At 41.6% G+C, this 27,800-nt stretch overlaps 1 protein-coding gene across 2 annotated transcripts in view; it reads left to right on the top strand.

The window, feature by feature from the left end:
• PTPRR (protein tyrosine phosphatase receptor type R) overlaps positions 1–27,800 on the top strand; it is a 144,633-nt gene that overhangs the window by 90,016 nt on the left and 26,817 nt on the right. For both annotated transcript variants that reach the window (XM_080579605.1, XM_080579606.1), the window contains 2 exons: positions 20,665–20,851; positions 26,278–26,362. In XM_080579605.1, coding sequence (XP_080435731.1) covers positions 20,665–20,851; positions 26,278–26,362 — 272 coding nt within the window. The remainder of the gene's footprint in view (positions 1–20,664; positions 20,852–26,277; positions 26,363–27,800) is intronic.

Here is a 27,800-nt window from a genome sequence, read left to right as displayed (position 1 = left end):
ACACCTTGTGAAACACAGGAGCATTGGAGGCAGAATGTAATAATGCAGCAATACATTTTTCATCAGACATCATCTGATAACCAGGTATAAGGACAATTTTAAATCCCTTTCCACCTTTCTGCACAACAACAACATTGCACTGAGTAGCCTTGGGCCATTACACCTGGCAGTGGTGGACTTCCTAGTGGTCTGCTCCCTGCAAGCAGCACGCTGTGCAAAACAGTCTGCTCACAGCCCTTCTCCTATCGGTATGGAGTGGGGTCAAGCCTGGAGGTCCCTTCCTGACTATAGCCATAGTTTGGGATCTCATTCAGTAGTGTTTCCTACCCTGATTTTGTTTTCTACCAGGGGAAGGAGCTCTTATTGGGCTTCTATGGATATAGGGGTTCCTTGACAAAGTCAGCACCGAGATTCCTTTGGCCAGTTGACTGCACAGAGGCTCCTGAGCAGTAGCTTTTAACTATTTGAACTGCCTCTTTTGATTTCTCGAGCGCGACCCGTGATTATAAAATGCCTTTTATAGTCCATACTGAGAAAACCAGCTCTTCAAAGAGAAATCAACAGACCGTCGGCCAAACCAGGGCGTGAGCCAGCTGCTGTGCTTTGAGATGGGAAGTTTCTGTCTCTCGGCTGGGGCAGGCAAGGCAGATGATGCCTGCTCGCAAGCTCTCCCTGCCCTGCACACTGGGTTCTGCTTCAGAGGGCACATCTAAATGCAAAACTGTGGTGGAACTGGGTACTCACAAAGCACATCTGGCCCTCCGAACCTTTCAATTTTTAATAAGAATTGCATTGGCTGTTACAGAGGCAGACAAATTGTTAATTGAGAACTGTCCATAGACAGCTCTGGGAGTGTGTCCAGCTTCTTAAAATGCATTTTGCGCCTGACTACTCAAGCCAAGTCCACGTACATTTTTTCGCTGTGTATCTCTTTGAAAAGGCTCTTACTCAGCTGTTTATGTAAGACACAGTTTCCCCAGCAGGTTATGCAACATTTGCGTTATCAAATGCCTGAGGTGCCACGAAGGATTTTGATGCGACGCGCAGTCCGGTGCCCGGTGCCCTGGTTAATGCCGCTGTGGATCGGGCCGGTTCCCCCGTGCCTGCCACGGCTGCGGGCGTCCAGAAGAGCGGCAGGTGCCCGGCAGTGCCAGGGGCTCGCTGCCTGTCAGAGGCTGCCGAAATGGCGAGCGGCCGCTTTCCAGCCACCCCCGCTTGGGCGCAGCCTCGCCCGTCGCCGCCGGCGCGGTGCCCACCGCCTGCTGCTGCCCGGGCCGGGGGGCGCCGGCACCGCCGGGGCCGGGCCGGGCCGGGCCGGTGGAGCCACCGGAGCGACGCTGCCCTTGGCCGGGGGAAGAGCGACATCTAGAGCGGGCAGGCGGCATGGCCCGCCCCGGGCACGGCTGCTGCCGGCAGGGCAGCGCACGGGTGCCCCTCGGCGGGCTTGTGTGGGGCCTCGCGGGCAACCCCGAGCTGGGGGAGGACCCACAAGGATCACTGAGTGCAACTCCTGGCCCCGTACTGGACCACCCAAAAATCAGACCCTGTGTCTGAGAGCACTGTCCAAATGCTGCTTGGACTCCAGCAGGCTCGGTGCCCTGAGCACTGCCCTGGGGAGCCTGTCCCAGTGCCCGACCACCCTCTGGGTGCAGAACCTTTCCCTAACCCCCAGCCTGACCCTCCCCTGTCCCAGCCCCATGCCGTTCCCTCGGGTCCTGTCGCTGTCCCCAGAGAGCAGAGCTCAGCGCCTGCCCCTCCGCTCCCCTCGTGAGGGAGCTGCAGGCCGCCATGAGGCCTCCCCTCAGCCTGCTCTGCTCGGGGCTGAGCAAACCAAGGGACCTCAGCTGCTCCTCATACATCTTCCCCTCTAGACCCTTCACCATCTTTGTAGCCCTCCCTTGGACACTCTCCAACAGTTTTATGTCCTTCTCATGTTGTGGCACCCAAACCGCCCAGAGTGCTGGAGGTGAGGCCGCCCAGTGCAGAGCAGAGCGGGACAATCCCTTCCCTCGCCCGGCTGGCAGTGCTGGGCCTGATGCACCCCAGGGTGCGGGTGGCCCTCCTGGCTGCCAGGGCACGCTGCTGGCTCGTGTTCAGCTTGCTGTCAGCCAGAACCCACCCAGATCCCTCTCTGTGGGGCTGCCCTCCAGCCTCTCACCCCCCAGTCTGTACGTAAAGCCAGGGCTGCCCCTTCCCAGGTGCACAATCTGGGTAAACTTCAGTAAACTCTGAAGAGCTGATGGCAAATTGGCCAGAATTTTTTAGTTCAGCAGTGGCTGTAGATCTCAGAGAAGGTGACTGCGTAGTCTGGACCACAGCTGGGCCTGTGGCATCTGCAGATGAATTGCTGTCCTGAGCACTGCTCAAGGATGCTGGCCCACGCTCAGCATGCAGTCGGGGAATTGATGAAACACTGGTGGCCAAAGGTGTTTGATCAAGGAGAAGTGATAGGCTTATTAGTGCAAAAAAGCATTGATCCCCTTTCTATTAGTTAGAGACATAGGCCAAACGGGTGAAAGGCTTTCTTCCAAGTCTCCTTGCATCCCCTGAATTGTTTGGTACAGAATGCTTAGAAGTTGCTCTCTTCTAGCATTTTCATAATTGCTGCTCCTTTGCAGCAAACACCTTTTCCATCGGCAACCCCCACGATGTTGTTCCTTACCAAAGGAGCAGGAGAGCTAATGTTTTTCTCCTGTGGGTGTCTTCTGTGACAAACTGTCATATATCTTAGGGCTGATGCCTGAATTTAGGATGTAAATGATCCTTTTCTCTTCCATGAGCATAACCATGAATGCTGCATCAGCCTTTTACAGGTTTATATGAATAATATATTTTTTTTTCCCAGCAGGATAAGCCTTCATTTCATTCTGCTGGTTGGCCCAAAATTTATCTTGATGTGAATGGTTCCAGCCAAAATTAGAGTCTGGTGAAGAGGGATGTGATATTTTAAATTTCATTCTGACATGTCAGGCATTAAAAGTTCTTAGTACAAGCAGTGAGTTGTTAAAACACAAGCACGGTGGGGATATAAACAAGTTACCACAACAGCATAGCATTCACTTGTTTTACAAATGGATTTATGTTTTCCCCAGACAGTGCTGCTGGGTTTTAGTTACGGTATTATTTGCGACTAGGACAACTGTATTTCAGACAACTGGTGTACAACATTCTATTTTGTTCAGATAATTTAGTTACTGTCTAGCGTGCAAAAATACATGGAAGAAAAGAAAATGTGGAAAATAGGTGCTCTGTTGTGTATATTAAAAACAGACAAACAAACAAAAAAAACACAAGCAATGCTTTGGAAAGTCTTCTCAAGCATTAGTATTCCATCCTAGCCACAAGGACCTAAAACTGTGTCTATTAAATCTAAATAATCAATGGGAAAAATCACAGCACTGTTTTCTCGGTCTGTTACACAGTTATTAGATAATGATTCTGTCTAAAAGGAAGAGCTCCTCATGCTCATGTATCAGGAGCTAGGGGCATGCAAGACTCAGTCAGACCATGTAACATTTTACACGTGCTTTGTACTCAGTCAAGTTTTGTTTGGGGTTTGGGTTTTTTGTTATTGTTGTTGGGTTTTAGTGCTGATTTTTTTTTCTGTGCAAATAAATACAAGAGAGTTGAGAATGTAATAGAAGGAAAAAAAGCTTTCCAATTAGAACAAAACCCTGGCAGATTTTTTAAATGTGAAATACAAGAATTCTGTAGCTATGCGGGAACACTTCTGGGACACAGGAGAACTTAAGATCCTCTGGGAAAGGGAAGGCAGGCAAAGTCAGCGTGAGCAAGACTGGAGGGGAGAGGGCTGCCCACTGACATCACTCAGCCATGCACTGTGCCAGGCATCCTGATAAGTGTGCAACCAGGTCTGCAACATCTAGTGAAAATCAAGAGGCATCAGAGCAGAGAATAGTAGGGGGGGGAAATCATCTAAACTGATGTCAAGTATAGCACCCCACTAACATGACAGGCAGTGCTGAATGTTGGCTTGAATTCTGATTGTGAGAGAACCACACGGGATGTTGCTTTTTCCCACAAAGAAGAGCAGCACTATAAAAATCTAAGACATGGGTAACAGATTGCAAACAGCGAGGTGTCCCTTATCATCCTGAAGAGGCCTGTAAGTTGATGGTTCTTCTCCAGTTTGAGCAAATGCTCTCTGGACATACACTGAGAATAGATAATTGTAACTATAATGAGAAAAAAAAAAGTTAAAGTAATGTGTATTGCAAAGCTGATAAATGTTCGCATCTGTCTGCTTCCTTGTATTACGAGAAAATGAAATATTCTGATGGAAAAGAAAAACAGTACATAGTTTAGTAACTAAAAAAAAAAAGTGTTTGAATAACCCATACTAGTCTGTGAGACTAGTACACCAAAAGGTAAAGTTTGAATCAGGGGTGTGTTTGCAAGAGGTACTCACACACGTGCACACAGAAATAACAAAAATAATGATTGTTCTCTACCAGCCTTTGGCATCCTTCCTTAGAAATGTCTTGCATTTGACACCTTTACAGAGAAAACCACGGACAGTTTAGACTTGGAAGAAATTCCTAAGTTAATATTGATAGCTGTTCTCTTTTATTGGTTATTCTGCATAGCCACACAAATTAAACTATTGTTCTGGTCACCTATACGATTTCTGTGCCCTCAGTTGCCATCCAGCAGATAAACACCATGGATGTCAAATAGTAACTGTAATACCTATTTTCCTGCTGTTAGAAAAGCAGTATCCTTAAAAAGAATTATTATATTCATGCTACTGCGTGCCAAATAAATACCCTGGTTCAACTTAGTAAGAAATGTTGGAGAGAGGGTAAAAAACCTGATGTACTCTTCATTTCATTACCATAGTGGCAGCTGCATCTCCTCTCTAGTAGATGAGAAAAAAATTTCCAACAATTCTCTCTGGTTCTGTTCTGATTTTTAAATCACAGCGCCCTGTTGGTACTGCAAATATAATTATGGTGTTGCTGATCTGCTATCTTTATACAAAACCGGCTATTGTGAGCGACCACTGAAAGTACTACTCAGAGGGTAGCACCTTGCAGTTGGAGGCCTGTAAACATGCCAGTTTTTGTAGTTTATGACAGAAGCATGGGAACTTAATATATTTACAGGAAGGGACCTTGAATTTCCTGGCTAAAATATACTAGCTTTGCATAGATTTGGAGGATAAATTTACCCTATTGTGTGGAGCTGAATATGCTTTCTGCATTCTTAATTTAAATCGTAGGGATTGTTTTCAGGAAAATGTCAGTGCAATTGTTCAAAGCACAGCTATGTGCCAGCACACAAGCAATAGCTGGAGAACAATTTTACACTGATATCCTATCAAAAGGAATTTGGAAAGCACCAGGGAGCAGTAAAGAGTTTGGAGGTGGGAGAAAGGAATTCTTGTGCTCCAGCCTGTGTCTGCCACCAACTCATTAGAGCACTTTGGACATGCCACATAAACCTCCTCTGTCCAATCCATAGAGGCTGTCGGGCTGGCATGCCCATCTGAAGAGATGCAGCCCAGACGAGACCCGCAACCTGAAGTACAGTAAAAGTACTACGTGCTACTATTTGTGCATGCAGATTAAGAGGCGTGTGGAAAGAAACTTTCAGAAGTACCTAAAAATGCGTTCTCTAATTTGGCAGACCCCTCAACTGTGTTGTGTCCAAGTGTGTAAGATGCACTGATGAATTCAATACACCAAGAAGTGTTTGCTAGCACTGAGGCCAACTAGCAGAGATTAGTCCGTGTCCATGCTGCCAAACTCCCTTTACCTCCAAATGAGTAGGGGCTGGATGCTGACTGCCTACTGAAAATGCCTTGTGCATGAGCTAGCTCCCAAACTATGCCAGGGAATTAATTGTTTTGGAGAGCTCTTGTTGGCAAAGGCTAAAAACAAGCCAAGGGCACGGCTTGCAATTCAGCAATATTGATTACCGAGTGGCAGTGCCTGGGATAGTTTCCTGGCACTGCCTCATTGCTTCTGTAGATGTGACTTGCACACTGAGAAGTGCACATCTGGTGTCGCAGCTCGCATGATGGGAGCACTCCTGATCATGTCCTCTAGTAACCCGCCTTTCAGCATGGGGTGTCCCCACCGCCCAGCACTGTGGCTTCTCTCCTCCTCGGGGACCACAGAGACCACAGGGCGACCGCCTGCACCTGCACGTTGGGTGACAGGGGAAGGGCAAGGGCTCTGTGCTACAGCGGTGGGAGAAACTGGTCTGAGTAATGGGGACATGAAATGGGATCCAGCTGGGAGGGTCTCCTGCTCAGTGCCTGAGAGGTGAAAGATCTCTTGTAGGATGTGAATGCATAACTAGGCATGGAATTGTGCTTTACCTCCAGCTTGCATGCGTCTAACAATTCTCTTAGTGCAGTCTCTCTGAAAACTTTCTGCAAACACCGGACCTCTGAATTGCAGAAATGTCTGCTCAGCCCAGTCCATTGCAGACGTCTTTGCTTATCTGCAGTTTAGGAAGAGGGCAGGAATGTGAATTGTCCTGTTTCTCTGAAGGGGAAGTGAACTCAGGCACCAGCCTAACAAAGACCCTTTAAATACTGTATTTTAACTATTCGACTACTCACTGTTTTAGGAGGTGTTTTAGTTGATGTTAGAACTCTTTGAAGCAATACTCAATGGGAGTTAATGATCTAAATAAATAGATGCAAATAACTACATGCCATTGCCCAAACACACATCCACAGCCCATTTCCCTGTGTCTCTAGCACCTCTTGCAAATTACTTCACCTTAGCGTGGGTAGATGCTATGTTGCCTCTCCTAGCTCCATCTCCGTTTTGTCACATCTAAATTGTCCCACATCCTTTTTTTTTTTTCTTTTTCCCCTTGCAAAGAGCTAAAAGCTCTTCAGAGCACGTGACATTCATTTCTGGGAGTGGATAATTCAGGCAAATTAGCCCACCCTTGTTCAGAAAAAAATCTTCTGGTGCAGCTTCATGTCCTCTCAGAAGTAGGGAAGTGCTCAGTTTAGCATGCAGCCCCTGCCTACACTTGATTTTGCCTTTTCCATCCTGTGAGGTTTAGTCAGGAATTTTATAATAATTTTATTGTATTCCCAGGTCTCTTATCTTGCGTTTATTCTTGTTACTCTAGTTGCTACTGGTTTTAGCTTGTACACAGGAAACCGCAGTGCCAATCAGTGTTGTTCCCAAGGTGACAGGAAACCCTCTTTGGTCGGATGTTGATTGTGCTTGTCTTTACTGCTCCACCCATCACATTTTCTTCCTTTTTGGCTTAAGTTAAGACAAATTAATCAGTGGCCGCCATCTGGTAGACAGTTTTGGTGGCTTTGCAGTGATTCGTCCAGCTGATCTTTTGAAAAGTAACACACGGCTCAAGAAACCGAGGGGAAATATCTATGTGAATATTTAAATGCTTCTGGAGGCCTAGGATCACACAGGCCAGTGTTGCCCTGGGCTCATGACTAATTTGAGATGTGTGAGTAATCTTCTTGTCTTGTCCAGCAGCGGGTTTGGTGTTTTAAGCACTGTTAAACCAAAGGTTGCAGCTTTCCAGTGACTGACTTCTACAGTTCTGCTTGGGCGCTGCTTTGCTCCTGTGGTCACCCATCGCAGCATTTCTGAGGCTAATGTGTAGGCAGAGGGGGACAGCTGCAAAAACGAGATTGCAAATTAGCTGGACTGGAATGCTCCAAATAGCTCAGCCCCTGGCAGCACGTGTCCATCTGAGACATTCACAACCAAATACACTGCCTTTTCGCACAGGCCTTTTGGAAATACTGTGCTGAGGGAGAGAGTGAGGAGAGCACCAGCTTCGTTATGAGGGTTGGGCTCATTGGGCTCATCCTTTGGGCAGGATGAGCTCCATTACATCTCGTGAGCCCTTGACTAAAACCCACAGGTGCTGATTTCAGGAACAGGAACAACCTGTGCAGAAGGGAGCATCCATACCAGATATACAGGATTTTGATATTTACAGGTAATGTTGATTGTTCAGTTTTGGGAGCTTTATAGAAAAGTCTCCTTCAATGTCTGAAAAAATGATCGTGCTTCAAATTAAGACAGAATTATTCACCTTTCCTTTTGTTTTGAATTGGACTGCTCATTGATCATGCCATTCCTTTTGTCCAGCTGTTCTGCAGGACTGCCTAAAGCTGACTTTAGTTCAATTTCCCTTAATTTAAAACGTTAGGAACAGACACAGAACAGCAGTTAAAGAAAGAAAAGGAAACCATGAAAGTCCCTCCAAACCTGCAGTATAAAATGTCTAAGTATGTCTCTGAATTGCAGGAAGCCACATACTGGACAATGCTTACTGAGTATCCAGCTTATATTGTAGCCACCAGTTAATATGCCAGGCCATGAATCTCTTCTTTGACTGCAATCATAATTCATTTCATTTCTGTGCCTAGTCAGAAGAACACTTGCAAATGATGACTGTCGAATTACACAGCTTCTTTTAGGGAGAAAAAATTAAAAAAAAACAGTCCTGGAAATTCAGCAGAGGTCTTTTACACAGTCAGAGCCAATATGTACAGAAAGCTTAACATCACTTGCTAGCAGAAATGTCACTTGTTTGCAAACACACCTTTCCTCAAGGAACACTGCCTGTAAATCTGTGGGTCAGGCTATTTCTATTTCTCGCCTCTTGTGGGAAAATCTCTTTGGCATTTATAGTAATATAGTACCTGAGCGCCTCAGTCGCAGAGTGGGATCCCTCAGTGCAAGGTTCTTTATACACACAAAGAAGAAAAGATCCTCTATCCAAAAAGCTTACAATCTAAACATAAGACAAGGTAGTAAATGTGTACAGACAACCAGGCAAGCCTCGGGAAGTGGAGAAGCAATATCACCATGGCAGGCATGAGGATGCCCAAAGTATGCTGTGCGAATGGCTCAGCCCAAGAAACATTGCCCATAGGCTGTAAGCAGCTCACCCCATACGACACTGACATTTCAGTCCTGTACTTGCTAGAATTGTTTGTCTCCTTTCGTACCATCACATCCAAGCTGATGCATCAGTATGGTTTGACTTTGAACCTTGGCTAAGTATGGCCATAAGTATGTTTCAGGAGCTCATTTTATTATTTTCATACTAAGGCAAGTGAGATATAATCGGTTAAGTAACGGAATCAAGGTGATATTGCAAATTAGTGCCCTGTCTTCATAAAATACCTGGACTCTTGAACTCTTCTTTCTGTCCTCTGGCCAGTGGAATCTGTAAGAAGCTCCAGCAGTGATATTTCTTTCTGGGGACAGGGACTTCCCTTTTGTGGCCTGTGAAAGAAATGCTTTTGATGCTTAACAAACAGCGCACATTGTTGTTATTAATTTATGGTAGCTATAATTATCTCTGTTATGTTAATACTGCTATTTGATAACAGGAGCAAAACAGAGCACAGCAACTTCAAATGACTGCTGAAATATGTGATAGGCATCAGAAGGGGAAGTACTGTATATAATTCCCACACAGAAAAATGTCGTTATGCACAATGTTTCTCTAGGGAACTCCGTCTCGATGCTCCGGGATGGCCAACAGCTGCTGCCGCTGAGAGATGGAGCCAGCGCTGGGCAGGAGGTGGCAGAGCCTGCCCCTCCATCAGGTCTGGTGCTTCCGCTTCCTGCTGTCCCCTGGAAGCTGCTTCTCCCTCCTCTGAGATGTCTCAAATCCATCCTGAGTCGTAGTAAATTCCCCTGGGGGACGTTCACATAGTCCAGAGGTTTTCGGTTCCTTTCCCTGGATTTGATGGTGGACATAACAGAGTAGCCTTACAACAAATAAAGGAAAACAGTCAGGGCTGCAGCAAAGTACACAATAGCTAATAAATCCAATTTGCATGGTCTTGTTTCACTTTAGACTCCATTTAACTTGTTTTGCCTCAGTGGATTTGTAGGGGTATCTGCAAAGAGAATTTGGCCCTCAGAGTACTGTGCTAAATAGGTTTGTAAAAGAAGAAGGCATTGTGGAAAGCAGAAAGCTGGTATTGTAATTAATCCCAAGGGTAATCCTCCAGCTACAGAGAATGCATTTGCAATTTGCTGATAAGATTAGAATGAAATAAATGTTTTCTGCTTTATCACAAGGATTTTCCCTAATGTAGATGGTCTAAATTCTGCTCCAGTCCTTGCGTCCAGTGTTGGCTCTTTCCCAGCTCAAAGCCTCCAAGCTATGGAGCTCATTGTCCTGGGATGCTGCAGGGGTCATAAAGTAAGCAAAGAGAGCTGTCTGAAGGAAAAATCGTGGAAGAGAAGGCACCAGACACAAAGATGTGCCATCAGCCTTTGGTTCAGGATGTTCCGAAGCTACAGATTGCCAGAAGCTGGGGGACATACTGACAAAAAGCACCTATGTTAATTAAGTAATTGGTAGTTCCTGCTGACTTTGCTCTTGTGTTCCTTCCCCAAACTTCCTCTTGGTGGCCATAGTTGAAAACAGGATACCAGTCAACCTGTGGTCTTACGTAGCACACTGTATGTCTACATCACTCCGTCAGCGTGCGTTAATGTGCCCCATGTTACATCGTTAGCTAGAGGGAGCTGTACGTGCTGAGAGGGTTTGGGGCGAGAGGAATGCAGGGCAGGTTGGGGCAAGGGGAGCAGTCTAGTCGTCTTTCATATATGACTTCTCCTTTCTCTTTATTCCATTATACAATGTGTATTTAGAGTAACCCTGCTTTTATCAGACTCCTCACATTTCCCTTCTCTATTCAAATTCACAGAAGTGAATTTATATCGAGTGATATGAGGTTTTTAAGGTCACAAATCCTTTGCTAACAGAGAACTATGAATCTGAAGCAGTTTTAATTATTTCACTCTGAAATTTCCAGTCTGTACTAGTACATTGACAGACTGCATGTTGGAAGAGTAGGTGCAGGAAGCCTTTGCTCAGGCCCATGCCTTCATCTCTGGGCACAGGTTCAGCTGCATTTCCCTTCTCTAGAGCCCAGCCTGTGCATTCCCTTATAGGAACATCTCTGATGAAGGAGAGCAGTGGGCATGGCCATGGCCTCCATACACAAGCCGTGGGACCTGCTGAGCTCTGTAGAAAGGAGCTCCAGACCACTTACCTGTCTGTCCCTCATCAGCTTCTCAGCCCGAAACGGGACTGCACAACTTGGCCATACCACTTCTGAAGACCTACCTAATGTCTGGGGTGCAAGGTAAAGTAAACTCTGGTATGTGGACACTTACACCTGTCTTTTAAAAGCATTCAAGCATTGCTCCATTTCAAATTGCAAGCCCAAGTGAATATCCTAAACCTCATTCTCAAAGGGAATCCAGGCACTTTGTACATTAATACAGTTGTTTGAGCAAGCCTGCCCATAGAAAGCATGGCTGGAAACTACTGAAGAAAATTGAACTGAATGAAGAAGAAAATGCTGGGAAGAGAGAAATGTTTGCATACTTAGCTTAGGTGTCAGCTCTGAAAACTTCAGAAAACTTCTGCCAGCTCAGTGGCAGACCTGAGTGTACGTTCCTGGCTCCTGGCTCTGACAGCCTGAATCCCATCAGCTCACAGTATAACTTAAGCGCGTAAGTCACTCTGGAAATGGGATTGCACCTTCCCAAGTGTCTGAGCTAGAAAGATTTTTGCTCCATACAGCCAGCCTTTGTCCACTGTGTCACTGAATGGAGCAATTTCATCAGCTACTACCTTTAGAAACGAAGGGCACTGTCCATAGATGGCGCAGCTTTGTTGAACAATGGTGTGGGTCTGGAGGTTTTGCATGCTTCAGGAACTGCTGTTTTTCAGTAATTTCTTCAAAGTGCACTAACAATTCATTTGTCTGCTTAGAAATCTTCTCTGTGACACTTGAAGTAGTTTAAAGATAATGAAGACCAAGTCAAATAAACAACGAATGTGCTTTTATATTATCTTAAGGTTGACAGGGTGTAGTAAACGCCTCTTTTCCCAGATGTTCCTTCCTGTCTTTCCCAAATGGCAAATGCACCAGGAAAGAACTCATTGTACTGATTAGTCTTCAAGTAACAATAAAAAATATTTTTTTTCTTGCTGATACTGTAAGAACACTCTGCTCATTTACATGAAGGATATTTCTACCCATGCCTTTTTGCCAGATTGACTGATTTTCTCAGAAAAGTACTGAAGTACATTAATATGTTAATGGATTATATACCTGCTTGTTTGGATTTTTAATGGCTGTATATTTGTTCTTTAAATGAGCAGCAGGTGCAGGCTGGAGGTAGAGATTGTGCTTAAGAGGTTAATTAGTATGGAACAAACACATTATGCTAAAGAGACTTACTGAGATTACTTCTGTTATGAAGAAAAAAAAGTTTTTTATCTAAAGTTGAAAAAACTTTTTTTTTTTTACTATAGATCTGACAAACTAAATAGCAAAACATCTCAGTTAAGCAGTCGTTAAAGTATTTCCTAGAAGTTGCTTCTGTAGTGTTGCATCTCTCTGTTCCCATTTATTAGGTCACTTCTCTTAGATAGGCTACTGTTCTCTAATACTGCAGGCAAGCACCCTCTGGGCACGCTACAGTGCTCAGCAAAGAAGTGAGCCGGGCATGTGCTGAGAAACGTAATCAGACTTTGCATCTAGCCAAGATATCTATATGGGAAATGATAGTGCCTGGCTACCGCTCCTCTAAGGCATCGCAGAGGCACTCATGGACTGAAATAGTAGAGGGGCAACTCATACAAGGAGGACAGAAAATATTTTGATTTTTTTTTCAATTTTCAAACAAGATGCAGCAGACAGAATATTTTTTTTTAACAGTTCTTTCTTGTTGGTTTACCTTGAATAAATGCATTATGTGAACTCAATAACCTGTGCCTTTGTTTAATCTGTGCAGCCTCAACAGCTAATTGTTATTCCTCCCCATCCTCTTTTTCCTTTCCCTATTCTTTTAATCCCTTTTGTTTATATTCATTATAGCTTGGTTTAAATTAGCGTGTGTATTAATTGGAGAGAGAACAGGTCATCCTGTATGCTTGTGCAATGAGGCCTCCAGTATGAAATAGAGCAATGCTGCAATGTGAGCAAATAATAGTAGCAATAAACATGACTGCATTCAATTAAAGCTCTACCATCTAAAGCAAATTAACCATAAATTAGTAAACATTTATTCAGCACTTGGAAAAAAACAGCTCAAATGAGCACAACAAATTAGCATCTTCATTTATTTTTATTTCTGAACATTTAACTCAGTTTTTATCTGTGCTAAAAACACATATATGTGAGAGTGAGTCAGAAACAGAGCTTTATGTTACCCTTCAAATTTTATTGGAGAGAGGAGCTTGCGTGACAAAATGCAATTTTAATGTAGAAATAATCTACAGGAAAAGATGGGAGGTTGTATAAGCTTTGCATTTTTGAACAGTCAGTTCCCGTAGCAGAGCAGCATAGCCTTATCGAGGGCAGAACAGGAGTGAATTGGCAGTACATTAGAAAGCATGATTAAAAGAGGGAAAGTTGAAACTACTCTCATGTCAGCTGTTTTCCTCTACAGGATATTGAGCCATTCCTGTCCTAACCAGATACTGATTGCTTAAAACTTAGTCCAGAAGTACTTGTCAAAACCGTTTCCTTAGTTCATTTTGACATGCTGAGCTTTGAGTAGATCCTGAGAATTGTTTGCAATTTAGTGCTGGAAGTATTGGCCTGCTCTCGCTCATGGCTGTGGGAACAAGATCAGACCCTCTGGAGAGAACATCAAGTGCCTTCGCTTTCCAGAAGAACTGTTTAAACATTATAGCTGAGGCTCCTGATCGGTGTCTATGGACTCAGAGAGGGCTGGAGGATGCTGACAGGTTTCTTGTGGCTAGGAGGCTGCAGGAGGGTGGAAGTCTTGTCTCCCAGTAGCTGTGTATCCTCTCTTCTCCTTTTCAGTAGGCACACAGCCTGCTCTAGTTACCTCTGGACCTCTTCCTCAGAGTGAGAGGTAGAAAGCATCAGTTGTTCAAGTGTCAAATAAATGGAAAAAAAAATAATGTAATACTAGAATACTATGAGGAGAACCGTGTGATAGAGCAAACGTGAGCAGAGGTAACACATCTTCTTTCTGGCAGATACCTAGGGTCAGTGTCCCACGATCAATTGCCTCTCCTATAGTTCTGACCTTAAATGTCCAGGCTGTCCTGAGCTTAAATGTCCAGGTATCAGGCTGTATCAGTTGGTCATGATGCATGTTATCCTTTAATGCAACATAATTCTGTCATTTTATATTCAAAGTTTTAGATTTTCTATCAAAATCAGCTTGTATTCCTGTGCTGTTGTTGTTTTTTAAGTAAATGATTGACATAAACAATACTGAATCTTAAAATCAGTTGAAGAGCAATTTCCTTTAGGTAAGAATGTTTGCGACAAATGACTTCAAAATGATTTAAAGGAACTTGAGAAATTTAGGGAACCTTGGGTTTTAGTTTTGCTTCTAATGCTAATTCTTCCATCTTGTTAGTTAGCTCATTGAATGCAGCTTCTGATTCTTGAGTACTTCGGGTTTTGTGTTACATGAGCTTGAATTCATAGAATCATAGAATCATAGAATATCCAGAGTTGGAAGGGACCCATAAGGATCATCGAGTCCAACTCCCGGCACCACAAAGGTCCACCCAAAATTTTAGACCATGTGACTAAGTGCACAGTCCAAACGCTTCTTAAACTCCAACAAGCTTGGTGCAGTGACTGCTTCCCTGGGGAGCCTGTTCCAGTGTGCGACCACCCTCTCAGTGAAGAACCTCTTGTTTAAAAGTGTTGAGAACCTCAGGTCGGAGTTGGTTCTTAAAAGCTGCAGTGCTTGTTCAAGCAAAAACCAAATGGAACCCCAAAATGTCAGCAGACAAATCAGAGATCATTTGGGAAATTACGTTCTCATCACAGACTTGCCAAGCATAGAATCTGTGTAGCAATGCCTCATGAAGCACCCAGGAGTTTAAAACTAAAAAGTGCATTATATGCACTAAATACTTTGTGCATTATTTATTTATTGGGGTGACATTCACATAGTTGTATCTTTTATTCATTATTTTCTTAAACTTATGCTGATGTTATTGATTGACCTTTGGTGAAAGTAGGAGTAAATAAGAGGATACTATATTTATGTGCTTTGTATATTATCATGACTTGTGGGTTTCTTTTCTTTTTCTTTTCTTTTTTTTTTTTTCTGTCAGAATATTCTTTAATGTGTGTTGCAGCATAACAGAAAACTGAAACCCACAAGTTCTGCATTTCCAAGAAAAAAATAGAGACCTAGGAAAAAATATTCTTTTCCACTTTGGGTTGTTAATAATGGAGTTTTACCACATGCTTAGAAGCCTTGCTTGAAATAATATACTGATGGGCAGGAAAAAAATAGAGATTACCACACCCATTAATGTAACCATAGACTCATTCACCCTACTTTTCCTAGGCATCTAGTAATATTACCAGTACAATGTGATATATATTTCAGGCTATTGCGTACAGAGCAAGTGTCATATATAAGCATTTGTGGAAAATGCATAAACTATTCTTATGCTTATTAGAAGTAGTTATTTAACAACACTGTGAATGTTACTTTAAAATTCTCAAATTATATTTCACCTCAAATGAGAGTCATCTCTTGGTGTTCTGAGGACTGACTGTAATGGATATTATAAATCTGGATTTGTAAGGAAATGCCTTACTCGTATATTAGAAAATCTGTGTTACTCTTAGCCCAAGGCTAATAGAAAATGGCAGTATGTTCAGTACTTTTCAAGTTTTTTTTTAACCCTTGTGTATTTCCTCTCTTCTGCTTTCTTTTTAACACAGAACCTGATTTTTCTTCATGAAGTCAATGGGAGCTATGCAGTACCCTATTTTTATTTATTTTATCTCACAATACAGCATTAATAACAAGAACAACATTATGTCCTTGTCTGATTTGCTGTGCTTTTCACATCCCCACCCCACAGCAGTTTTATCTACCACATTTGTTCATCCTCCTGAACGTGTTTTCTCTTAGCTATTTTAAAATCCAGCAGGAAAGCTGGGTCCTATATTTTTTCCACTGCCCTTTTTTTGTGAATTTAATTTTGTTTTTCTTTAAATTATTCTACTGAAACATGAAACTAGATAAGCACGAGAGTTCTAGCACTGGAAAAGGCATCAGTAAGGCAGTAAGTGGTGGAAATCGTGTGCCTAATTGTGCTCCTTCAGTGCAATTACAGCAGTGCAAAGCCCACCTGAATGCTCATGGGAATGCCCAGCAAGAGCAGAGCATCAGGACCCCCGTCTAGACCAGAGGAATACCAGAGAATTGAAACCCACAGGGAAATGGCAGTGGTTTTCCCATTGTCCCTGCAGTAAAACCCACGGAGAGAAGCCCTGTGGAGCATCCCAGCCTACAGGCAGGATCTCGGGACACGAAGCAGCTCCCTCCCCAGCAGCCTCAGCCAGCACTGCTCTTCCCGCTAATTAATGGCTTCCTTCCACCTGCGGGGCTGACACAGGCCTGCCTTCGGCCCTCGGAGGCGCAGCGGCGGGGCGAGGAGCGCGGGTGCGAGAGGAAGCACCGCCCGGGCCTGCAATGGCGGGGTCGAAGGGCAATGGCTGCCGGTGGGCCCCAGGCCCCAGGCGAAGCCCGGGACGGGGAATCTGGGCGTCACGTTTTTCAAGAGTGCTGAATAAACATGGGAAGGTGTATTTAAAGAAATTGCCCGGCTTAAATAAACACCTGGGAAAAACATGTCGGGTAGTTGGATTTTCATAATCACCGACTGCGGCTTAATTTTAGGGTCAGGGAAGACCTGGAAATGACCTTGCTAATGATTAATAGGCTTTGGTAACCTGTTGGCTCTCTGAGGTGGACAGGTGGAGCTTCCTTTTGAGGATTTTCAAACAAACACTGCATTTTTTCATCATGTCTCCAATAAAATCTGCTTCTATAAATGCACAATTAAAAATCCTCCAGTGGATTCTCATTAGTGGACGTGTTCCTATTGCCTTATTGAAAATAGGGCCGTGAGTATGTAGTAGGCCCCCCTCTGAGGTACTAGACAATACACAGACACAAGTGGTTTCCTGATTGCACTTATTCGCATACCCAGTAATGAGGTGGCTGTCCCAGCTGGTGAAAAGTCGGAAGAGTTAGTCTCTTGCTGACTTTAATGTAATGTTGTCATGAATGTTTACAATTCCTCAGATTCCTCACACAATGCCCATACTCACCAAGACAGAACCTCGAGGGGATTCCAGGACAGGGGATTTTACTTGCAAAGGAGAAAATCAATCTTCTCTACTTTGGCTATTAACATGGGGAACAGAAGATAAAGTTATTTAGAGGATTGTAGCATAGAATTGTAAATATTCAGAAATAAGAGAAAAAACGTGTATGGCTTCTTTGCTGTAATTGAAATGGAAAGATACCTGTGTGTAGTCAGGGTGTGCATGTATATATATGTGTGTGTGTGTGTGTATATATATGTATGTTTAGAGGGGTCCAAAAAAAATTAGTTGTCTGAGTAGCAGTTCCATTGGTCCCACTGATGTACTGTGCATTCTTTCCAATAAGGTGAGTAAAGGATTGCTCACTACTTCACCTCTTTCCATCTAGGTGGTAAAAACAGAAGAGAAGTCCTGCTTTCTTTCTTTTTTTTTTTCCTACAAAAAGTGAAGAATTTAACTATGAGAGGAACATAGAAAATCCAAGAGTCCAGAGCAGGATCTGAGACTAGGAGCATCTTACATTACAGCGTACAATAACATGATGGGTTCATGCCCTCCCTGATCTTTCGACACCAGGCAAAATGCCCTGTTTTCAGCCCTGTCTCTCAGTATAGCCCCGAAAGGAGTAAAGAGGTCTATATAATTAATGTTAATCTTGGCAATAGTTAACTAATGTAAACATTATTAAAATCTTTTTATTAGCTTAAGCATTCTTCTTAAAAGTGTATAGGTGCCCATTTTTATGGAGGAATTACCTTTAGAGCTAGTATTTGTTATATGTCTTTATAAAAAGACTGCTATCCTTTAGGTAGTTATTTTCTGTCTTATGTTCAGTATTTATTCACTGTGTAGCTTTTAATGTGTTAAATATATAGCAAAAATTATTTTTTCTTTCCAGAGTAAGTTATTTGATTCTCAGCACTGGTATTCCTCAATAATCCCCATAAATGGTAAAAGCTGTAAACTCAAAGTTATAATTAGATCAGGTATATTTTCTGTTGTTGTTAAAAAGGAAATAGCCTTTTTGCCAAGACTGTCAGTTATAACAATGTAAAAGCCAAAGAAAATATTAACATTTTCACTGTACTTTGTTACTAAACAATGAGAATACTTTTCCTCTATATTAGGAAATCTCAGTAGGCTCTTCCAAAAGTATGGCTGGGTCTCAGTTGCTACCCTTTTCTCAGCCAAAGGTAGTCAAAACAGTTTTGGAGATGTTCATTGCACACCTTTTCTGTGAATTTCTGGCTGGTTTTCAAAAGATTTGTTTTGTGATATAAGCCCTCAGAGCCACCTGTTTGAGGGACTGCCTTTTTCCGCGGAATAAATTGCTACTCATGGCCAGAAGAGGTGCTTAAGTGAGAGGGTTTTTATGAGAAAGCAGTCTAACAGGATGTTTTCCTCGCGGAGTGGCGTGGAGCTGAGGGACTGACTTCCCTGCAGACGGGAATGGTCCCTGGGGAGGTGGTTCGGGTACGTGAGCCAGGACCCTCCATCAGAGGGCAGCCACCAGGCGGGACCTCCATGCGATGGAGGTTGCACAGCAAGCCACAGAGCAGTACCGGTAGCCAACGCATGCAACATAGGTAGCGTATGCATGTAACAGCTGCTCATCATTTCTGCTCAGCATGCTGCTTCAGTTCTGCCTTCCTCCTAGCTAAATTAGCAGGGTCGTACCCCTCTCTCTGTCTTCCCTCTGCCAGCAGAAATTGTCCCCATCTACCCCAGGAGGCAGCCAGCTGCCTGCAGCCACCTTGGCTCCATCTTGCCTCTCCCACCTCAGCTTCTGCCACTGACTCATTGTTACCATCTGTGTGCCTGGACAGCAAATCTCTTGCTGTCACCCACCCATCATTTGAGCTGAAATAGGCTCATGGACAGTATGGCACAATCTGAGATTCACAGATTCCATCAGGTGGTCTCTTTTCACGGTGATTGTTGTTTTTGTGTTTTGCTAAGTGGCAGGTGGGTGGCTGAAATCATTTCTATTCATGCTGAATGACATGATAGAAATAGTTTATTTTAAAATAAAGTTACTGAAGGATCTGCTGACATGTGTGAGAGGGAGGGAAGTGCACTAAAGCTAGTTCGGAACAAAACAAAACCACCAGAGAAGAAAGCAATAAGCCCTAAGAGCACTCATTCTGGAGGCAGAAGAAAAAAAGTTTAAAAATAAAGCAGCAACACCAGCATGAAGTAAAGAGTCACAATATCAGAAAAGACAAATAATTTACTCAAATATGCGTGCATTCAAATATCTATGGGCCACTCATGAACAATGAGAGGAGAGTAAAAGACAAGCATTAACACAACTTTTGCTGCAGCCTAGAGGAAAGCATTCCCCCAGTATTGCTAGCAGATGCCTCACAGATACTGTCTGGTGATGTTTGTGTGATATTTATAGTAATATACGGTAATATGTATTACTGTTAAAGGGATGAAACTTGTGTTGTCACATCTCTATATGCACAGTGCTGCTCGGTAAATGTTAGAGATGTGTTTACACTGACAGGGCATCTGTAGCCCAATTCAGAGGTAGCTGGCTAACTCAGTCTTCACAGTAACAAATTCAGATTAGTAAATACAAAAGCTTTGATTAATGCCTACGGATGTGTGTTTAGTCATCACAGTTCACAGAGTATGGATTTAGCGCCATCGAAAAACCTCAAGTTAAGGGCTGAGTAGGTAACATTTGATCAATGGGTTGAAACTATGAAAAATGTTTCCTAAAGTGTTGTTTGGAGAAAGCAACAAAAAGGTTAGCGCTCATACCAAACACACAGAAATGTGCTTTCTTGGTATTTTCACAGCTCAAAGGTGTGATTGAATCAAACTTTATTTTCTTGTGGAAGTGTGGAAACATTGATGAATTTGATTGTCCTATGTGAGATGTTTGGCATTTCTGAATAACTGCTCTAAGTCTGTGACCGTCCCTTCTCTTGGGATTTATCATGGTTTTATGTTTCTCTCTCCTCACTTACCTCACCCAAAATGTTGTCCACTGACTTGGTATCCACAATGTTAGCACTCCCTTTACGCTAATTTCTATTGATTTCATCAATTTTTCCCCTTCTATATTTTATATTTGAGTAGATTCTTAAAAATCTAGCCAATATGCTGTGAATTTATTTCCAGCTTTATATATATATATGTTAGAAATAAACTCTTTTCTTTCTGTGAAATGTTTCTTCCTTACCAACATACCACTTGCACATTTAACATCCATAAAGATTAGGTAGCATACAGGGAGCAGTTTCTGCTTTTAAGAATAATCCAAATAGTTCCTCCCTAGAAGAGCGTTCTTTCAAAACTACTTGTTAGATTCAAGAAGTGGGATGATCTGTAAAATCTTCGTTTTGTGGCCACCCAGTGCTTCCAGTGAAACCAATCTTTGCATATTCAAATATCCCAGTGACTACACAGAAAGTCACGGTACATAACTAACTCAGGATGAGCTGCATGAGTATGGGACTTACAATGAACACAGATCTGATAAAACTTTTAATTATTTTCTAATGCAGACGAGGATCCAATGTCTCTCTGACTTTGGATATGAGTAGTTTGGGAAGTGTTGAACCTTTCGTCTCTGTGCCGACTCCACGAGAAAAAGTGGCAATGGAATACCTACAGTCAGCTGGCCGCGTCCTGACACGGCAGCAGCTCCGAGATGCAGTTGCATGTTCTCATTTACTTCAAACAGAATTCATGGTGAGTTTAACAGCAAGCTTTAAATGATGGTTTTTACATAATTGGTGCAACAGAAACTGTGGAAAAAAAATAATAATTGGGCAGCATTTTAATATCAAGGTGCAAATAATTTCTGAATGGCTGATGAGGTTGTTCCAAGGTGGCATTTTATGTTTAGAAATCTGAACTCACTGAGATAAATAGCTCGTAAATAACTGTTACTATAGCCGTAGATAACACAGATTCCTCCCGGTTTGAAGTTCCATTCCTAGATGGGATAAATGTTGCATTAGAGGTGCAGTACAAACAGCCAGGACTGTAATGCTGTGACAGTTTCAGAGAGATCATAAAGGATGTGATGACAGAAAACACAGTAATAATTGGAGGTTTTGTTTATCCCCATGTAAACATCATCTAGGAATGTTTGTAATTTGAAGTCTAAAATTTTAGGCACTATAAATGACATTTCTGGAGCAGACAGGGACACCAAAAAAGAGAAGCAACTCCCAAGTCAGTTGAACATATCTTTAACAAACACTCCATACTGTGGGTCTAATATACTCAAGACCAAAAAAAAGGAAAGTCTCCTACAACTGTATTTAATATTAAAAAGGGTAGGAATGTAAAACCAAGACAGTGGCCAGGAAGAAACAAGTCACAGCAGGAAAACTAACTCAGGGAAAACACACTATTAAATATTACTTCAGGAAGACCTGAAAGAGACTGGTATTGCAAAACAGCCAGATAAAAATGTCTATCAGAAAAAAGGAGACAGTCTTTACAAGGGAAATGGAATAGAGCGTAACCAGAAGCCAGCTGAATGTGAAAGCTGAATAAGGCAGGCCAAAAAAGGTTTTGAACTTACAAAAAACCTTATAGCTTTATTTTTAAATAGATCAAAAGCACAAAACTTAACAGAGTATGAGGATCAATAAAAGATCAAAGGGTAGAAAAGGTGAGGCGACAGGAGAAAAGTGTTTGTGTTATTTATATCCGTGGTCACCACAGATGAACATACGGAACTTCCTACCTGTGTGGCGGAAGTAGATTAAAACAGATTGCTAAAGGGTCTGTCTGATATTGAAGTGTTAATGGAACAGAACAGATCAATAAATTGTATAAAAAGTAAACACTGGAATAAGCTGGTATTCATCCATTAGTCCTAAAGGACTTCATATTTGTAATTGCTGATGTATTAACAGGGCAGGTGTACACTAGCACTTGGGTGCCAGTATCTGAGGAATCAGAGGGCCAGAGTTAACAAGAGTTTTCCAGAAGGGCTCCAGAAGAGATTTGGAGAACTACAGACCTATAAGTCTGATGTATGTATCAGAGAAACTGCAAAGAATTATAATAAAGAAATAAACTAATAGTTGTATGAGCAAATGCAGTACATCAGGGAAGAAGCAACACAGTGTTAGCAGCATAAGAGGGATTTGTAGCCTATATGGTTGCTTCTCAGCCTGAAAGGAGGCTATCAGAGGCATCTGTTTTGGATTTGATACTGACCAAGATGCTCAAAAGCCATCTAGAAAAGGGAACAAATAGTAAGGTGACAAAGTATGATGATGATACTGAATTACGAAGAGTAGTAAAATTAGAAATGGACTTCAAAGAAGTTCCAGATGGATTATATGAGTGTAACAAGGTAGGTGAAATTCAGGATTGAAAAATAAAATGTTATGTGTCTGGGGGAAATAGCTTTATATTCTTCAGTCGGTTCTGAAATGGAAGGCTAAAAGTCATGGGAAAAGGAATAGAGAATAAAATAGAAAACATCTTTATGGTAGTGGAAAAACCTATATGACAGTCAGAAGTGCAAGCTGCTTTGATCGCTCCATTTCAAAGCATGTATGGAAGTATGGTGAATATAATCACAGGCTAGAGCAGCTTCTGTATCCAATGATGCTACATAGACTCAAGCAAGGACTCCTCTGACTAGAAAAGTCCTTTATAGGCTCCAACAGAAGCCTATAAAATCATGAGTAGCAAGAATGTGAACATGAGTGAATATTCATTATTTTTCATGCTAAAAGAATGCAATCAGGTGGCCAGATTAAAATTAAATAAATAAATAAAATGAAAAGCTCATCCTGTTCCTATAGTTCCTTCAGATGCCTTGCTACTTACTGCTATCAGAGGGTACCAGATCGGACAAACCTAACACACCCAGCTACCCAACCCAATGTTACCACAACGTTTTTAGCTTTTACAACTCGTTAGCAAACCAAACTAAACAAGCAAAACTTTTTAAGACTGGTTAATAGCTCAGATTTAATACATAGAGACACACAGAAATGTGTACCCCAATGGGGCATATAAGAGCAGGAAGACCTATACAACACTGATCTTAACAAAAGCATACAGACAATACAATTCTTATTAAACATGCCTGAGCATGTGATTCCTCAGAGTTTTATTTCCTTTACAATTTGTGCGTGTAAGTCAGTAAAACAGATGATGGGTGCCATCTTAGTCTAAGAGTAGTTTTTCATTATGAATAATTGCACTCCTATAAAAGTCACGCCTTTTTTCACCTTTACAGAGACAGGGTTTAGGGTGAAAGTCGTTTGCTCAGGAAAAATAAATCACTAGGTTGTTTTACCAACAAATGGTCAGACAGCGTACATGGAAAGAATTCTAAGCATCCAACATTATTTTATCACCACTTGTGCCATCCATTTTCTGTCATTCTGCAGCTTAGACAGGAAAGTTGGAAGAAATAACATTTTCATCTTTAAAGCCCCCATGTTAGAACTCAGTTTGTACAAACAACTTGGCATGTCCACAGAATCTCATTTACCCAAGTCTTCTCACACAGCATCCATTCATGGCTTTGGGTCAATGGATACTCACATTTTATTCTTCCGTCAGTGGGGCACAACATAACTTTGGTCCTTGATTTTTTTCAAGGAATTCTATTGAAAAGATCATGACTTTTCTGTTCCAGTTTAAATCTTTCTTTTAAATATGTTTTAAGATGAAGCTGTTGAACAGTTTCTGTTTAATGTCTTCCTTGCTACAGATAATAGCTTTATTAGGAACTTTAAGCATGCAAAGAACGCAATATATAACCATCACTCGCTCCATTCACTCAGCTTGTTTTAACTAACTAAGAAAATATAGTAAAGCAGTCTTCTTGAGACTAAAATGAACATTTCCCATGAAAACCTTCCAAGTGTGCTAAAAATTGAGAAATGTTCAAAGTTTTCAATGGAAAACTAAAGCACGATCATTTTCAGGTTATCTTTGGTTTAAAAAATTATTATTTTTTTAATTAACAGTTTAGAGAACTAATAATTATACTTTTTATTTGTAAAAGCTAGTCAGCATCAAAATATTTTTCTACAATATTTAGTGAGAAAAAAAAGAACTTTTTTTTTTTTTCTTGGCTGACAGAAAGTTTGAATAGTTTTACTTGGGGGAATGCACCTGATTTGGCAATGAGGAAGATATATAAATTTCCCAGCATATATTTCTTCAGTAGCCTGAGGTACTGCTATTCAAAAAATACTTGGGAATTTGGTGACAGAACAGAAAAATTCATGTTCCTGAAACACCGGAATGTCAGAAAATACAATCGTGCATGGGAAATGCCAGCTAGCTAAATCTGTAAATTTTTTGTCTCATCAAAATGGAGGGATGGGTATAAAAACATTTGCCTGAATTTTCATAAATGTTGCCACATTATCTCTGCTCTCAGAGACCCAAATCATATTTCTTTACGTTTATGAACAGCTGTTGCATTTGAAAGTCTAGTGTGAGCCAGAATACCTGTTATTAGAAGAGGACCACCCAAATAGGCGAAGTAGCCCATGAACAAAGGCATATATGCAGGACATGTGTAGTTACCCGCATGCAACGGTGTGCACCTTATAAATTATTTATAATTATTTAAATATATATATATATTATATATGTTTAGTAAAACAATTTGGTTTACTAAAACAATTTGATATATATTGTCTAGACATCTACAGATTTTGTGTGCTAATTTGCACGTGTTCGTGCTGGGTTTATTTTCCCCTGCTAGCAGGGATGTTTTCCCCATACTATCCTGAATTTTATTCTGGAATCATCTCTTGCGTTTCATAGCCAGCCTCGCAATAAGTGACCCGTCTATGGCTGTGATCCACAACGTATTGGCAGATTTCTGTCTGTGCCCTTGGCCCCATAAGTACTTGGGTCTGAAGGACGACAGCCGTGCTTCTGATTTTTGCCAAAGTCCGGGACAGGCTTTAGAGTTAGAAACCAGCTGATTTTGGAGGAAAATGCCTTAGTAAATTTTCCAGCGGCTCAAGTCAAAGGAGGTTTGCATTGAAAAGGGGAAGAGCAAATACCATTTGTGCCTCCTCATGTGTCTGCAAGAGGCATTTATATAATATACCACTGTCTCTTTGTATAAATGTCCCAGGCTAGTAATGGAGTTCTGAAGTCTCTAGAAATGACTTTGCTCTTAAGTGGAAGTATTAATTTACCAAAGATCAAATTCCAGCTTACATGAAGATAATTTAAACAGTGGTGGCCAAAAAAAAAAAAAACAGTGAAAAATGAAGATTTGAGTCAGCTGAAGCATCTTGCATATCCTGTCTGGTGAAATGTCCCCCCAAATCATGGAAAAAATAAATAAATAAAAATAGAAATAAATGTATGTTTCATTTTACCATTTCCAGAAGGTTGTTTTTTTTTTATTCAACTAAAAGAACAGTAGCAATGTTTCAGGACCTCAAAATCAATGTGATTCTTCCCTCCTTAGACCAAATGAAGCATTTTGTTTAACAAAAAATAGGAGGAATTTTACTTTTCATTCTGACAAACAACTTGAAAAACAGTAATTGAAAAACTGATCAAGAGCAGATTGTCACATCAGGTATTTGCACAACTGCAAATTTAAAGGTGACAATGTCACCCAGAGGCTAAAAAGTCAAAAAGAGAATCAAGAGAAATCAAGTTCATTTTTTAATTATACTTTAGAGTTACTGTATTAAAAGGATTAATATTTTCTTTAAAAAGCAAATACGATCTTTAACTGACATTGTTAAGGGCTTTGCACAAAATTAAAAAAAAAAAAGGTTGACATATATTAATATTTAATTATTTTGACAGTTCCTGGTCCATTTATGTAAAATTTTGCTCTGTTCTGCATGATACTGCACTTTTCAACTCCATTTTTCTAGTACTATTGTGTTTTCTAACCTATCTCCTAATCCTATAAAAACCTTGCTTTTAATAATTCATCAGAAGTGTTCCTTGGAAGTCACCCCTTCAGTATGCAACTCCTGTGTTTATTAAAGGAAGGGTGTTGACAGGCTTGAGGTGGGAACCACTTTTTTTCTTAATAACTTTGATGTCAAAAGACAGTTGTGTAACAGCAGATGGCCTTCTGGTGATAATTTCCTGCATGGCTCCTTTGGAAACACCAATCTTATTTAATTTATTTTTTATAGGAAATACCAATGAATTTTGTGGATCCCAAAGAAATTGACATCCCAAGTCATGGAACTAAAAACCGCTATAAAACAATTTTGCCAAGTAAGTGAGTTATCCCATGGTTTCCTAGTATGGAATTTAGCCCTTCTTTTAAAATATATTGCTGTGAATATCTATCTGTCTTTATCTTTGATCATTGTCTACCTACTCATAAGTGTATTTGTAGTCTATGTAGAAAGAAAAGCCCAGTGTTGGAGGACTGGCCAATGCAGGACTCTACATGGATGCCTTAGTCAGTAGGTACACTTTGGCTGCGTCCCAACCACTTGCTGAAATGCAGCCGGGGTGCATGCTGGTTTTCTCTGGACATCAGCTCAAGCAAAGGGGTAGAGAGAGTGCTGTGCCTTGCAATATCTTCCCCAGTCTGGGGGATGAGAGGACCAAGGCTGTTGCCTGCATCACAGCCCACACCATCTTGCAGCACGCACCCCATCACTGAATTCCCTCTGGTTGGGTCAAGCTACTCGGGATCCTGTCTAACTTTAAGTTGCCCAGACTAAAAGAGCAGTTGTATCCTACCCTTTCTCATAATGGACGTCCTACTTTATAAGTCCTCTGTTATTTGGGTTTTGTTGGTTTGGTTTTCTTTTCTTCTTCTCCATGCACTGCATGGCTTTGTGGGAATCTGTTTACACTAGTAAGAAAACCACTCTCACACAGTGCTGCCTCATCATTGCCGTGGAGTTATTACTGCTTTGCTATACTGCTTCTGTATTTTCATTGGCCCAGATTATTTATTTCTGACATAGTAACAATTGCTTTATTATAATTAGAGGTGATTGAAAACTTTTCAGTGGAATAGTTTTCCTTCAAAATGCACATTTCTCTGAAATTGAACTATTTTTATAACATTTCTTGGGGGATACTGAGACATTCCATTTCTCTTTCATAAATCATTTTGTTTTGTGTTCAGTTTCAAAATAAGTTGCAGAACTTTAAATATTGCACTAAATATAGACATGAACAGTTGTGCTTTTATGATATTTTGACAGTATCAAAGTGGAAAACTTCAGTGACTCTAAATGTTGGGGGACACTCCCACAGAAAAATGTAAACACAACTTTTTGCTTGGGTTTGGAATGAAGAATACTTTCTAAATGATAGCATGTCCTATCAACTAGGAAGCTGTTTTCTAATTATCTCTGTAATGTCCTTGTAGAACTATGTTACACATTAATACAAGTGAGTATACAAACTCGCACACTTTAAATTACAGGGTTTCTCTCAGTGAGCCTGGATGCTCTGTAATTTGATCGCACCATCCGAAGACCTTGCAGTCAGATTAATGAAAAAGATGGCCTTCGGCCACTAGATTAGTCTCAGAAACACGATACATGGCTGGGAAAGAAACCCATTGTGTTGAGCCCTCGCTTCCCTTCAGCCACCAGCAGAATTCCCGTTGCCTTCAGGGCCGGTTCATCTGTTGCAGCAAATAGTTATGTGCGGCTGAGTGCAGTGGTGGAATGTTGAAGGGAATTAA

The sequence above is a fragment of the Anser brachyrhynchus genome (assembly GCF_964034855.1).
Source record: "Anser brachyrhynchus genome assembly, chromosome: 1".
Classification (NCBI taxonomy): Eukaryota; Metazoa; Chordata; class Aves; order Anseriformes; family Anatidae; genus Anser; species Anser brachyrhynchus.
This window is presented reverse-complemented; position numbering and strand designations above follow the sequence as displayed.